This window comes from Piliocolobus tephrosceles, chromosome 16, assembly GCF_002776525.5.
Source record: "Piliocolobus tephrosceles isolate RC106 chromosome 16, ASM277652v3, whole genome shotgun sequence".
Classification (NCBI taxonomy): Eukaryota; Metazoa; Chordata; class Mammalia; order Primates; family Cercopithecidae; genus Piliocolobus; species Piliocolobus tephrosceles.
In genome coordinates, this window is record NC_045449.1 from 32,170,708 (window position 1) to 32,186,333 (window position 15,626).

At 48.5% G+C, this 15,626-nt stretch overlaps 1 protein-coding gene across 1 annotated transcript; it reads left to right on the top strand.

The window, feature by feature from the left end:
• Nucleotides 1-2,001: 2,001 nt before the first annotated feature.
• Nucleotides 2,002-14,252, top strand: C16H17orf64 (chromosome 16 C17orf64 homolog). Its single transcript, XM_023204686.2, has 6 exons — nt 2,002-2,150; nt 5,919-6,020; nt 6,289-6,464; nt 6,846-6,945; nt 9,522-9,717; nt 14,012-14,252. Exons 1-6 carry the CDS (start codon nt 2,100-2,102, stop codon nt 14,095-14,097), a joined length of 711 nt encoding a protein of 236 aa, XP_023060454.1. The 5' UTR covers nt 2,002-2,099; the 3' UTR covers nt 14,098-14,252.
• Nucleotides 14,253-15,626: the final 1,374 nt, after the last annotated feature.

The window sequence follows — 15,626 nt, forward strand, 5'->3', positions numbered from 1 at the left end:
ACCAACATAGAGAAACACTGTCTGTACTAAAAATACAACATTAGCCGGACGTGGTGGCACATGCCTGTAATCCCAGCTGCTTGGGAGACTGAGGCAGGAGAATCGCTTGAAGCTGGGAGGCAGAGGTTGCAGTGAGCCGAGATCACCCCATTGCTCCAGCCGGGGCAATAAGAACAAAACTCTGTCTCAAAACAAAACAAAACAAAATACCTCTTTCCTGACTGTAAAAGTAAAGCATATCTGTCATTTTAAAAAATACAGATAATATGTGAAGAAAGTGAAAAATTACCTTGGATATTTTGAAGTGTATCCTTCAAGACTTTTTTCTATGCATATATAAATATATATATGTACAAAAAAGGAATCATACCATACATGGTTTTAGTTCCTGTTTTCCATGTCAATAAATATATAGCGGCATATTTAATGTTTTTATGAATATACCATGATTTATATATTCTATTAGTGACATTGCAATTTTTCCAAATTGTCACTATTGTAACAGTCCTTATCTTCTCTCCTTAGGACTAATTCCTATAAGTAGAATTGATGCGTCACAGAGCATGCACATTTAAACACTTTTAAATACATTGTTTACCAATCTCACTGCCAGTAGAAACGTATGTAAAAGTTCCTTTCCCCTTGCTCTTGCCAATATAATTATCCTTCTTAACACTCACAAAATAATCCAGAATTAATGCTCAGAAAATAGACCTTCCATTTTGGAGGCGGATAAGCGGAAGGTTTATTTTTTCCCTTACAAAAAGAAAAAAAAAAGACGTTAGCTGAACATCCTGGCATAGAGGACAAGTGAAAAAGTTTCGGGACTCAAAGGTGCTCCTCCAAAGCGCCGGGCCTCCGGGCTACCCCTACTTGAAGCCCCTATGACCCTGTCCTGTGCCCGGGGTGGCCGCTGGGTGGCGAGGGCAGGCCCAGGCCGACGGCGGTCCCACCGCACTGTCGCGAAGGAAGGCGAAGAACAGGGCCACACTGAGTGCAGACAACTGGGCCGCGGGCCCAGAGGACACGAAGGAAGGTCCGGGAGAAGAAATTCCAAGTTTCAGGGAAGAAAAGGTGGCTCGAGTTGGGAAACTGTGGCGGCAACGGTCTCTCATTGCCGGGACCCCTCCGTGTGCCGCCCAGGGACACGAGGGGGCGCTGCTGCCGCGCCAGGGGCCAGGGTCCTGAGGTCCCCTGAGCACCTCCTGGCCCTGCCCGGCCGACTCAGGCTACACCCGGACTCTGCCCACCGTGTTTCCGCCGTCGGCTTCGGGTCGCTGGTGGGCTCGCGGGTGGGAAGAGCCGGGGTGGCAGGACTTTCGCCGACACCCCGCGCCCCGCGTGGTGGCTGCGCACACTAGGCCGGCGACGGGACTGCCCGCGTCTCAGCCCCTCCTCTGTGAAGCGAGACCGCTGGGGTACCTGCCCCAGGGGAGGCCGCGGGGAGGGTTACAGAGCCCGTAGGCACTGGCGGGGATCTTTATACACCCCCAAAACACATCCCACCCAGTACTCAGCACCCCGCACCCAACACCCAGCACCGAGGGCTTCTTACTAACAATTTCCTGGAGGCCGCAGGGGCAGTGCGTGCTCACTGTGTCCCTTCTCCCTTTCAGCGCTCCCTAGGCCTCTGTCCCAAATCAGAAAACAATCTTACAAACGGTGCTTCCCCTTGGGAAGCCCCCACCACGGCGTAACCCAGCAGGCAGGAATGGCACACGTGCAGGAAAATGAGTTCAAAAGCCTTACCAGGTGGTGTCAGAATCAACAGCATCTGACAGTACCCTTGGGAGAAGGGGCGCCAGCCTCTCCTGGCCAGCTGTGCGCTCTGCCAAAGTCCTCGCTCGACCCCGCACATCTTGCTCCGTTCCCTAGTCCAGATCCCAGCTGGAGGAGCCAGCTGCGGCCACCCCTAAGAATGAGGGGTTGGGAGCGGGGTGGGGGGCTGGGCATTGTGTTGGCAGTTGCCATGGCTTTGCTCCGAGTTCTGGAGCCAATCTGCCCACTCCCTGAGCCGGCCAGGTCACAGAAGCAGAAGGTCAGAAGCCAGAGGGGACGTGGGGAGTGCCACCCTAGAGCCTACTGGCACACCTGCTGAGATGGAGGCCTCAGATGGGCAAGGGGGTGAAGGGGACAAGCCACTAGAGAAGGTGAGGTGGGGTGTGAGGGAGGGAGGGCAGGAGCGTCCCAGAGGGGCTGGTTTTGGAAAGTAGAGAACATAAAATTCAGGAAAGAAGAGAAGAACAATGGTAGGGTACCTGAGATAGCAAGAGGCCTAAAGCACAAGAATGTTCATTCATTCCGAAGTTTATGCTTGACCTGTGTTCCCGGCCATATGATGGGGAAGAGGTCGCCTCTCATTGTTGGTTATTAAGACTTGAGAGTATGTGTGTGTACACACATGGTCTGTGTGTGGTAGTGTGGTGTGTGTGCTGTGTTTGGGGAGTTGATCGGCCAGAGTCCTGTCTCCAGGACCTGGAGGAGCCTGTGTCCCATCTCCGCTCCATGCACCTCCCTCCCTTTCCCTGGCCTTTCCTTTCAGAGTGGTCTGGACAGGTTCTTCCTTGTTCTCCCCCATCACAGACCAAAATTCATACTTTTCTGAGAAGCTGTTGAAAGGTGGCAAATCCAGTTCTGACGTCCGGTGTTATTTCACAGTCACTTTGCTACTACTCATTTTCAGCTTCCTTTTTTCTTTTTCCTTTTTTTTTTTTTTTTTTTTGAGATGGAGTCTCACTCTGTCACCTAGGCTGAACTGCAGTGGCATGATCTTGGCCCACTGCAACCTCTGCCCCCTGGGTTGGAGCAATTTCTCCTGCCTCAGCCTCCTGAGTAGCTGGGATTACAGGTATGTGCCACCACACCCAGCTAAGTTTTGTATTTTTGGTAGAGACAGGGTTTTGCCATGTTGGCCTGGGTGGTCTTGAACTCCTGACCTCAGGTAATCCACCCATCTCGGCCTCCCAAAGTGCTGGGATTACAGGTGTGAGCCACTGCACCCAGTTTTGCTCCGTCACCCAGGCTGGAGTGCAGTGGCACCGTCTCAGCTCACTGCAACCTCCGCTTCCTGGGTTCCAGCAATTCTCCTGCCCCAGCCTCCCAAGTAGATGGGATTACAGGCATTCACCACCACACTTAGCTGATTTTTTTGTATTTTTGGTAGAAATTGGGTTTTGCCATGCTGGCCAGGCTGGTCTTGAACTTCTGGGCTCAAGCAATCCACCCACCTCAGTCTCCTAAAGCGTTGGGATTACAGGCGTGAGTCACTGTGCCTGGCCGAATTTTCAGCTTTCTTTGCCCCACTGTCATGGTCAAAGGTTCTTTCTTGTCATCACCATCATTCACTTTTTCTGAATGGTCATTGGATGCATGGTTTATTAGTCCATTTTGCATTCCTATAAAGGAATACCTGAGGCTAGGCAATTTATAAGGAAAAGAGGTTGATTTGGCTCACAGTTCTTCAGGCTGTACAAGAAGCATGGTGCCAGCATCTGCTTCTGGTAAGGGCCTCAGGAAATTTACAAGCATGGCAGAAGATAAAGGGGGAGCAAGCTTGTCATACGGTGAGAGAGCAAGCGAGAGAGAGAGGAGGACCTTTCAGACTCTTGTTACCAACCAGCTCTCACATGAACTGACAGAGTGAGAACTGACTTAATTAGGGCAGGAAGGGCACCAAGCCCATTCATGAAGGATCCACCCCCATGACCCAAACACCTCCCACCGGACCCCACCTCCAACACTGGGGATCACGTTTCAACATGAGATTTGGAGGGGACACACATTCAAACCATATCACGTGACATGATGCTAGCGGCTAGGGATGCAAAGAAGTGGGCCCAGTCTGATGCAATCAGTAAACATTTGCCTGATGTGACTAAGTAAATGAATCCCTGTTCGTTTCCCCAAGGAGTTGCTTAAATCTTTTGATGCCTCATTGTTCTAATCTGTGACCAGGGTTAATGATATTGAAACTGTCCCTAGAAACTTTATACAATTAATCAGGAAAAAAGAGGGGAAAAATGAAAATTAACTGAGCTTGCAGCCCATTCAGCATAAATCATGAGGTCAGCCTGCTCTCTGATGCACTTCCTTGGAGTTCTTTGGTGCCTGTTTCCTTAGATTCCGTAGACCCAGCTGGGTGCGGTGGCTCACTGTAATCCTAGCACTTTGGGAGCCAAGGTGGGTGGATCACTTGAGGTCAGGAGTTCGAGACAAGACTGGCCAACATGGTCTCTACTAAAAATACTAAATTAGCCAGGTATGGTGGTGCATGCCTGTAATCCCAGCTACTCAGGAGGCTGAGGCAGGAGAATCACTTGAACCCAGCAGGCAGAGGTTGCAGTGAGCAGAGATCATACCACTGCACTCCAGCCTGGGTAATAGAGTGAATTAAAAAAAAAAAAAAAAAAAGGCCAGGCACGGTGGCTCACACCTGTAATCCCAGAACTTTGGGAGGCCGAGGTGGGCGTATCACGAGGTCAGGAGATTGAGACCATCCTGGCTAACACGGTGAAAACCTGTCTCTACTAAAAACACGAAAAATTAACTGGGCGTGGTGGCACGTGCCTGTAGTCCCAGCTTACTTGGGAGGCTGAGGCAGAAGAATCACTTGAACCTGGCAGGCGGAGGTTGCAGGGAGCCGAGATCACGCCACTGCACTCCAGCCTAGGTGACAGAGCGAGACTCCATCTCAAAAAAAAGACTACCCAAGCACAGTGGCTCACGCCTGTAATTCCAGCACTTTGGGAGGCCCAGGCGGGCGGATCTTGAGGTCAGGAGATCAAGACCATCGTGGCTAACATGGTGAAATCTCGTCTCTACTAAAAATACAAAAAAATTAGCCAGGTTTGGTGGCGGGCACCTGTAGTCCCAGCTACTCAGGAAGCTGAGGCAGGAGAATGGCGTGAACCCGGGAGGCGGAGGTTGCAGTGAGCTGAGATGGCGCCACTGCACTCCAGCCTGGGCAACAGAATGAGACCCCATCTCAAAAAAAAAAAAAAAAAGAATTCCATAGACATTGTTACAAGATGATATTTCCTTAACTGCTCTGTAGATAACAGCTCGAATATTACGAAGCACTGAGTTTTCTCTTTAAAATATTATTTCAGGTTCTACATATCACTCAAACTACAGATAGATGGCAGGGCGTCTAAAGAACCCCTCAAAAACCTGATTCATCAGAGAATGCAGTTTCCACATCCACATAATTTCATCCCCCTGATCCTGACCAACCAATGACCACAGATTTTTCAATTCCTCCTCCTCCATGATCTCCTTAAAAACCCCAGTCCAGAACTCCTTAGGAAGATAGATTTGAGGGACTCCTTCCATCTCCTCACTGAGCACCCAGCAATCAATAAACTCTTTCTCTCAGTGACATGATCTCGGCTCACTGCAACCTTCACCTCCTGGGCACAAACGATCCTCCCACCTTGGCCTCCTGGGTAGCTGGGACCATAGGTGCACACCACCGTGCCCAGCCAATGTTTATATTTTTTGTAGAGACCAGGTCTCACTATATTGCCTAGACTGGTCTGCTGCAACTTTTGCTGTCTCTATATATTGGACTGTGAGTGTCCAGCAGGCATTTAAACCTGTTGGTCCTATAACAGCATCTAACCTGACAGTTTGTGGGAGGATAAAGTGAGTTAATGTTTACCAAGTGCTTTGTAAAGTTACCTAGTAGAATATGCTATGATTATTATAAAAGAAAGAGGTGGAATATTCTAGGTTTTCTAAGTAGAGATTTTCAGAGATAGGTTTCTTTGCCCAAGGCTCACTCACATCCGTGCTGGGTCAAGAAGGTCAGAGGGCAGCGGAGAAGGGCTTTGGCTGCCATTTGGGTCAGTCCCTGCCCAGCACTGCCCCCAGGAGTAACGGTCCAAGCCCCCGGCTTAGTGCCCCCTGCCTCCTCCCAGGTGACAAATGTGCCATGCCTGGAGACAAGCTCCAGCACCAGCCCTGCCAGAGACTCGCTCCTGCGCCATGCCAAGGGCCTGGATCAGGACACCTTCAAAATTGTGAGTAAAGAGCCAGCCTGGAACCCTGTCCCCTTTTTCCCATTGGTCAGGAGGCCTGAGTCAGTAAATGACAAGCCTCAGACCCACAGCGCATTGCCCCACTTGTCTTACTCTTGGGAAGGAATTTGGTGAGACGTGCACCAGAGCCACCTCCCGAAACACGCAGCACTGGGCCACTCAGGGCTGCGGTATCTGCTGGATACCCGGGACTGCCCATCTGCCTCTTCTTTTCTCCCACGGCCCCTCACCTCACCTGTTGCCTCCTCAGTGTAAAGAATATCTAAGACCACTGAAGAAGTTCCTGCGAAAGTTGCACCTGCCCAGGGACCTTCCCCAGAAGAAGAAGCTGAAGTACATGAAGCAGAGCCTTGTGGTCCTAGGGGACCACATCAACACCTTCCTGCAGCATTACTGCCAAGCCTGGGAAATCAAACACTGGAGAAAGTAAGGCAGTCTCTTTGCTCTGCTCCCCATACCTACTCCTGGGCAACACCCTCTTCATTCAAGGGGACACCTTAGTTGATCCCCCAGTCTCCTTCATCTTTATGTAGAGGAGTCAGGAGCCTGGTGGGGTGGAGAGAGCTCCTAGTCACTCAGGACAGCCCCGATTGCAACTTGTGTCTGACTGAACAATTGCGTGCAGGCGCTCAACACCAGGATAGGATATTCAAGTTTGGGCAAGTCCCACCCCTCCATTCCCCCAACCCCAAACCCCAGAGAGGTATGTGGTCCATATTCCCCTGGGTGGGTCCTGACCCTGAGACAAATGCTGGAGGGAAGAAGCATGTGCTCCACCTCCCCAGCCTGAGGTCTCCCCCTTTGCAGGATGCTCTGGCGGTTCGTCTCCCTCTTCTCAGAGCTGGAAGCAAAGCAGCTTTGCCGACTTTACAAGTACACCAAGAGCAACCAGCCAACCAAGTTCCTGGTGAGGCATGAGACCTTCTGCCCGGGCACAGCTGAGGGTTGGTTGGTGTGTCCTTAGACTTGGGGGGAGGCCTGGGACTGACACACCCAGAGCCCCTCTGGTTCTTCCCAGGGCTCACTGCCAGGGCAAGACTCTGCTGCTCGACCTTTACCCCTGCCCTGGGCAGAGTGGGCTGAAGAGGCCGAGGCTTAGCATCAAGTTCTCCATATGTATTTGATACAGGGGCAGGTGAGCCCCCAAACTGAGGCTCAGCCCGGGAAAGTTCTTGGTTTTGCCCAGAGAATAATTTAAGGGTGAGCTGATGGTATTAAACAGTAAGTTTATGGAAGCGGCCGTGTAGAGTAGCAGCAGAGGCACTGCTCCTTGCAGAGCAGGGCTACCCTATGAGCAGTGTGCAGCACAGGGGCAGTTCTGTGCTCATATTTATCCCCACTTTTAATTACATGCAAATTATGGGACGGTTATTTGGAATTTACCAGAAAAAGGGTGGTACTTCTGGGTTGTTGCCATGGAAAGGAGTCGCAACTTCCAAGTGTTGCTATGGTAATAGTAAACTGACATAGCATTGGTAGGCGTGTCTTAGGAAGAGGTGCTTACACCCCTTCCCTGTTTCAGTTAGTCTTTTTTTGAGATGGAGTCTTACTCTGTCATCCAGGCTGGAATGCAGTGGTGTGATCTTGGCTCACTGCAACCTTCGCCTCCTGGGTTCAAGTGATTCTCCTGCCACAGCCTCTCCAGTAGCTGGGATTACAGGTGCATGCCACTGTGCCTGACTAAGTTTTGTATTTTTAGTAGAAACGAGGTTTCACCATGTTGGCCGGGCTGGTCTCGAACTGCTGACCTCAGGTGATCTGCCTGCTTCAGCCTCCCAAAGCACTGGGATTACAGGAGTGAGCCACCACACCCAGGCTACCACTCTTCATGTTGTACGGGCTATAGGTTTTGCCAAATTTATGATGACATGTATTTACCATTACAGTACGATACAGAAGAGTGCCATGGTCCTAAAAACCCCCTGTGCTCCATCTATTTGTTCTTGCCCTCCTGCCCCCACTCCCCTGACAACCACTGATCTTAGGTTCACTGTCTCTGTAGTTTTGCTGTCTCAGAATGTCATATCATTGGTATCATGCAATATGTAGCCTTTTCAGATTCGTATCAATGAAATTTTCATACTAGGTTTCATTAGAATCCATTGGTTTCAGGGGGTCCATGAGGTCAAAATATTGCAGGGACTCCTGGGGGTTTGCAGAGCACACTTTGAGAACCACTGGTCCCGAATAATAATCATAGATAAAGCAGTTGTAAAGGCATTCTACATGCCAGGCACTTTATGTTCCTTCGAGTAATGTTCAAAAGTAACCCTAAGTGGTAATTAGGATTATTGTCCGCAGTGTGTAAAAGAGGATCCCAAATACAGGGAAGTAAGTTAATTTGTCACAGTCTTTATAGCAAGTAGGAAGGAAGAGGCAGGGTTCAGCCTCCATCTGTCTGGGATGAGAACCGTGCTCTAACTGTGCCCTCCTTTCACCACTCTTGCCATGCAGCCCTAACCAGGTCCTCTCCCCCTCGGCAACTGATTCTTCCTCTGACCATGTAATGATTGGATCATTTCAAATATTTCTCTTCATAATAAGAGGAGCTGCCACTTTACTGATTTCTAGATTTCTGGATTTCACTGGCCTGAATTTTTTTTTTTTTTCTTTTCGAGACAGAGTTTCGCTCTTGTCCCCTAGGCTGGAGTGCAATGGCAAGATTTTGGCTCACTGCAACCTCCACCTCCGGTTCAAGCGATTCTCCTACCTCAGCCTCCTGAGTGGCAGGGATTACAGGCATGCACCATCACGCCCAGCTAATTTTTGTATTTTTAGTAGAGATGGGGTTTCACCATGTTGGCCAGGCTGGTCTCGAACTCCTGACCTCAAGTGATCTGCCCTCCTCAGCCTCCTAAAGTGCTAGGACTATAGGCATGAGCCACCACACCGGGCAGAAAAATTTATGTATATATAGTCTTTGAATTTTACTTTCAAAATTCAGGCTGTCAATTTATTTCATTTTTTAAAATTTTACTTTTTTTAAAACAGACTCAAAGCTTACAAAGGCTCTCAATTTTTTTTTTTTTTTTTCTGAGACGCAGTCTTGCTCTGTCGCCTAGGCTGAAGTGTAGTGGCGTGATCTCAGCTCACTAGCTCACTGCAACCTCCGCCTTCAGGGTTCAATGGATTCTCCTGCCTCAGCTAACCGAGTAAGGCTCCCAATTTAATTTTTGCTAAGTTAGGTCTTTCAAACAAATATCATTTCATTGCAAAAAACCAGTAAGACACTGCAATTCCAAAAAGAGATGGAAGACATGATCTCAAAATAAAGGACGACCCAGGAAGACATCATTGGCAGCCTCCCTCCATGTCCCCACAGTCCTTTCTCTCCCACATCTGTGATTGCTACCGCATCCTTTTGGTTAGCAAGTGTGAGGGGCAGACAGACCTCAGTATTTCTCAACAAATGCGGGGCCGGGACTCTAAAGTTCAGGTCCCCCTCTTCTCAACACGCTCCTTAACATGGAGGCTCCATGGCAGGTGGCATTCTGTGCCTCGGATGCGCCGGAGAGATCCTTGCTGGCCGACCAGGAAGACAGTCTGCCAAAGCTCTGCGATGCCTGGGGGCTGCACGGCAACATCAGCGGTGTGAAGGAGCGGCTGTCCAAGATGCAGGCCCCGGGTCAAAGGAGCCCCCTGCCCAGGGAGCCAAGATCCCAGGATCATGTCAAGAGAGGTAATGCCCATTTGGTGTTGGGGTGATGCCTGGACCCAGGGGTTTGTGAGTGGTGTCTGGGTGTTCCCCAAGAGTAGACTCAAGCAGCCAGGAGCCTCTGCCCCGAGCCTGCCAAGTTCCTCTTCCCTCCTTTCCATCTTCTCTTCATCCTGCATTTTCCTTTCTGTCCATCTTTTCTTCTCCTTCTCTACTTTCTATTCTCTTTTTAGTCCCCCTCTTCCCCAGGTGTGCTCATTATAGAAAGGTTTTTGTTTTATTTTATTATTTATTTTATTTATTTTATTTTTTCCAGGTGGAGTCTCGCTCTGTCACCCAGGCTGGAGTGCAATGGCGCTATCTCGGCTCACTGCAACCTCTGCCTCCTGGGTTCAAGCGATTCTCCTGCCTCAGCATCCCCTGCAGCTGGGATTACAGGTGCCCACCACCATGCCTGGCTAATTTTTGTACTTTTAGTAAAGACAGGGTTTCACTGTGTTGCCCAAGCTGGTCTTGAACTCCTGAGCTCACACAATCCACCCGCCTCAGCCTCCCAAAGTGCTAGGATTACAGGCATGAGCCACCGTGCCCGGCCTCTTCTATTTTATTATTATTATTTTTAGGGGTTTTTGTTTTGTTTTGTTTTTTGAGATGGAGCCTCACTCTGTCGCCCAGGCTGGAGTGCAGTGGTGCAATCTTGGCTCACTGCAACCTCCGCCTCCCGGGTTCAGGTGATTATCCCGCCTCAGCCTCCCCAGTAGCTGGGATTACAGGTGTACACCACCATGCCCAGCTTTTGTATTTTTAGTAGAGACGGGGGTATTGCCATGTTGGCCAGGCTGATCTCAAACTCCTGGCCTCAAGTAGTCTGCCCACCTCGACCTCCCAAAGTGCTGGGATTACAGGTGTGAGCCACTGTGCCCGGACCATCCCAGTTTAAGTTGAGGATGTAAACAGACAAGAGAATGAAGACCAGTCTGTAACAAAGATGCTCTGGGCCAAGCAGTCCATGACTCAGATGAGGAAAGTGAGCTCTGGGCTTCTGGACTGGCTTCTCTCTGTACCAGGGGCTTTGTGTCTGTTAATTTCACTCAACCTCTTTAGCATCCTGATGAGATAGGTGTTATTATCTCCCTTTTACAAACAGCTGTCTGAGGTCACAGGGCAAAGGATGTGTCAAACGAGACAGGTTGCTTGAAGGAGGTAAATTTGGGACAGGCTTTAAAGAAAGGGATAAGGATATGGATGAAGGAAAGGAGGGAAGTGGGAATAAAGTGCAGAGGTGAGGGGCAATGAGTAGACAGCCTGGGCTTGGTGGTGAATGGAAGAGGATTGGAGAGGTGCACGGAGGGAAGTAACAGAAAAAGTTTTTGATGATGGGTTTCATGCAGTTATTAAAATTAATAACATTTTTATTAGTATAAATATAAACAGAGAAAATTTGATTATGCAGATAAGCAAAAATAAGGAAATATAAACATCACATTGTCATCACCACTATTAACACTTTCCAGATCTTTTTTATGTATATATGTGTGTGTGTGTATATATATATATACACATAAAACAGATATATGTATTTTGAGATGGAGTCTTGCTCTGTCGCCAGGCTGCAGTAGTGGTGAGATCTCGGCTCACTGCAACCCCTGCCTCCCGTGTTCAAGCGATTCTCCTGCCTCAGCCTCCCGAGTACCTGGGACTACAGGGGTGTACCACAATGCCCAGCTAATTTTTGTATTTTTATTAGAGACGGGGTTTCACCATGTTGGCCAGGATTGTCTCAATCTCTTGACCTCATGATCCTCCTGCCTCATTCTCCCAAAGTGCTGGGATCACAGGTGTGAGCCACTGCACCCAGCCATAAATATATATTTTTTATTTTTTTTTGAGATAGAATTTTGCTCTTGTTGCCCAGGCTGGAGTGTAATGGCATGATCTTGGCTCACTGCAACCTCCGCCTCCCGGGTTCAAGCGATTCTCCTGCCTCAGCTTCCCAAGTAGCTGGGATTGCAGGCATGCGCCACCATGCCTGGCTAATTTTGTGCTTCTAGTAGAGACAGGGGTTTCACCATGTTGGTCAGGCTGGTCTTGAACTCCTGACCTCAAGTGATCCACCCACCTTGGTCTCCCAAAGTGCTGAGATTACAGGCCTGAGCCACCATGCCTGGCCTAAATATATATATTTTAAATGAAATGAGATCATGCTGTACATGCAATTTTGATTTGGAGTTGCTTTTCTTTTTTTTGAGATGGAGTCTCACTCTGTTACCCAGGCTAGAGTGTAATGGCGTCATCTCGGCTCACTGCAACCTCTGCTTCCCGAGTTCAAGCGATTCTCTTGCCTCAGCCTCCTGAGTAGCTGGGATTACAGGCACGCCCCCCCGCCCCCCCCCGCCATGCTAATTTTTGTATTTTTAGTAGAAACGGGATTTCACCATGTTGGTCAGGCTGGTCTCAATGGAGTTGCTTTTTTTAAGTTAATGGTATCAACCTATCTTTTTTCTTTCTCTCTCTTTTTTTTTTTTTTTTTTTTTGGTATGTGACAGGGTTTTTCAGTCCTCGCACCCAGGCTGGAGTGCCGTGGCTTGATCTCAGTTCACTGCAACCTCCACCTCCTAGGTTCAAGCGATTCTCTTGCATCAGCCTCCTAAGTAGCTGGTACTACAGATGCACACCACCATGCCTGGGTAATTTTTGTGTTTTTTGTAGAGATGGAGTTTTGCCGTGTTGTCCAGCCTGCTCTGGGACACCTGGGCTCAAGCGATCCACCTGCCTCTGCCTCCCAAAGTGCAGGGATTACAGGCATGAGCCATCAAGCCTGGCCCTGTATCAACATTTTCATTTCATCTAATAATTGGACTAAATACTCCATATTCAAATTTTCCCTACAGCCAGAGAACTTTTGCACTGGCTTCTCAAACCATGCATTTCACCTGGTCATGTCTTTGGTTTAAATCTTTAAACCTAAGAAAGTCCTTTTTTTTTTTTTTTTTTTTTGAGATAAAGTCTTGCTCTGTCACCCAGGCTGGAGTGCCATAGCATGATCTCAGCTCACTGCAGTCTCTGCCAGGTTCAAGCGATTCTTCTGCCTCAGCCTCCCGAGTGGCTGGGACTACAGGCACATGCCACCACTCCCAGCTAAGTTTTGTATTTTTAGTAGAGACGGGGTCAGGTTGGTCTCGAGCTCCTGACCTCAAATGATCCGCCTGTCTCAGCCTCCCAAAGGCTGGGATTGCAGGCTTGAGCCATCGTGCCTGGCCGTTTTTTTTTTTTTTTTTACATTCCTGACCTGTTGAAAAGATGAGGATTCTATTCAGCAAAATGTTCTCCTTCCTGATTTATTCCCTGTTGCTTCCTTTTGACATCTTTTAGCTTGCTCCTCTAGAAACAGGACTTGAAAGTCTTCATGGGTTCAAATTAAACGTGTTTTTGGCTAGAGGCTACATAAGAGATGAGGTTATGCTCTTCCCATTACTACCTGACAAAGCACAGAATATCTCGTGGACCCACCGGGAATGGGCTAAGATTAGTCACTGAGTCTGTCCTTGCAATGAAAATAACCTATGTGGTATTTCTTTGGCACTATGTTAATAAAGTCAGTTATTTTATTTTTGATTTTTTTTTTTTTTTTTTTTGAGACAGAGTCTCACTCAGTGGCCCAGGCTGAAGTGCAGTTGTGCAATCTCAGCTCACAGTAACCTCAGCCTCCCCGGTTCAAGTGATTCTCCTGCCTCAGCCTCCCGAGTAGTTGAGATTACAGGCATGTGCCACCATGCCCGGCTAATTTTTGTATTTTTAGTAGAGATGGGAGTTTCACCATGTTGGCCAGACTGGTCTCGAACTCCTGACCTCAAGTGATTCATCCACCTCAGCTTCCCAAAGTGCTGGCATTACAGGCGTGAGCCACCGTGCCTGGCCATAAAGTTAGTTCTTAATTAAAACTTGGCAATAGGGTTTGCAAACAGTACTGGGAATTGGATCATGAGGCCTAGGAGAGGAGTAAGGAAGAATCAGAGGTTGGAGCCAGAGGTCAAGGAAACTTGGGTCTTGCCCTGACTCTTCCCCTAACTTGCTGTAAGACTTTGGGCGGGTCATCCCCTTACCCTGGACCTGGGTGACAGTCCTCGTCTGTAAATTGGGGACAATGCCATCTCTCTACAGGGTTTCTGTGAGAAAAGACTAAGTGATATAGGTGGCAAGTAAGATAAGATTTTGCTATTCTTCCTCTCTGCCCCTACAACACCCCCCATGTGTTACAGACTGAAATTCTTACTGTTTGTGATGTCACTGTGACTGCCTCTGACCTTCTCTTTTTCAGATTCTTTAAGGGAGCTTTCTCAAAAATCAAAACTCAAGAGAAGGAGAATAAAGGAAGCCCCAGAAACTCCAGAGACTGACCCATAAGAAGACCAGCTGGGGCAAAGGGCCAGCTTGCCCTGGCTCTCAGAGCACCGGGAATGGAGACCAAAAAGGGAAAAGAATTGTCCTTATCAAAAGGATTCTCAGGTCTTAATTAGGAATAAATGAGGTGGGAAATAAACATTCTTACGACAGTTCTACCTCACTTGACCAACAGCCATCATTCATACATTTTTGATTTGTTTGAAAAATATTTGCCAGCCACCTTCTAAGTGGCAGGTGCCCCACATATGCACAGATGAATAAGATGTGGTCACTTTGTCGAGGACCATCACAGTCTAGTGGAGCAGACAGACATAGAAAAGACACAACAGCAGGTGACTGGGGCAGGCTTCGGGGGAGTTAACAAAGGAGCTGGGTGTTTGCCAGGGGAGTGCACAGATAGGGAGGGAGGGAGCCTGGGGTCAGCATGGCAAGCCTGGCAGCCTGCTTGCATCATCCGGACTTCATTTAGTGGGTGGCTTGGGATGGGCAGTGGCAAGGGATGTGTCAAGCAGTGGAATGAATGGGTGTGACTAGGCTATTGGGGAGATGTTCTGGTGACTGTGAACAAAGTGCATGGTAGTGAACAAGGCTAGAGGCAGGAGACCAAACAGGAAACAACACTGATGGTCTTAGCTAACATGATGGCTCGAGCCAGCAGTCACAAAACCACAGCCTGTGCACTAAAGTAAGGCTACTGATGTGTTTTGTTTGTCCCTGGTCATGTTCTACTTGTTTAAAACACTTTAAGGCTGGGCATGGTGCCTCATGCCTGTAATCCCAGCACTTTGGGAGGCTGAGGTGGAAGATCGTTTGAGCTCAGGAGTTCCAGACTAGCCAGGGCGATATGGCAAAACTCCATCTCTACAAAAAAATTAGCTGTTCATAGTGACGGGCACCTGTAGTCCCAGCTACTTGGGAGGCTAAGGTGGGAGAGTTGATTGAATCCATGTGTTAGTCTTTTCTCCCACTGCTAATAAAGACATACCTGAGACTGGGTACTTTATAAAAGAAAGAGGTTTAATTGACTCAGTTCCACATGGCTGGGGAGGCCTCACAATCATGGCAGAAGGCAAATGAGGAGTAAAGTCACATCTTACATGGCAGCAGGCAAGAGAGTGTGTACAGGAGAACTCCCCTTTGTGAAACCATCAGATCTCATGAGACTTATGAGAACAGCATGGAAAGAAACCCACCCTCATGATTCAGTTACCTTCCACTGGGTCCCTCCCACAACAAGTGGGTATTATTACAATTAGAGGTGAAATTTGGGTGGGGACACAGAGCCAAACCATACCATTCCACCCTGACCCTTCCCAAATCTCATGTCCTCACATTTCAAAACCAAGCATGCATTCACAAAAGTTCCCCAAAGTCTTAATTCATTTCAGCATTAACCAAAAGTTCAAGTCTAAAGTCTCATCTGAGACAAGGCAAGTCCGTTCTACCTATGAACCTGTAAAATCAAAAGCCAAGTTAGTTACTTCCGAGATACAATGGAGGTACAGGCATTGGGTAAATTCACCCATTCC

Excerpts from the sequence above, each read along its gene's own strand:
- C16H17orf64 (XM_023204686.2), top strand. The coding sequence starts at position 2,100 with ATGGAGGCCTCAGATGGGCAAGGGGGTGAAGGGGACAAGCCACTAGAG. Across the intron at positions 6,021-6,288 it reads ATCAGGACACCTTCAAAATT|TGTAAAGAATATCTAAGACC; the intron begins GTGAGTAAAGAG and ends TTGCCTCCTCAG. Across the intron at positions 6,465-6,845 it reads GAAATCAAACACTGGAGAAA|GATGCTCTGGCGGTTCGTCT; the intron begins GTAAGGCAGTCT and ends CCCCCTTTGCAG.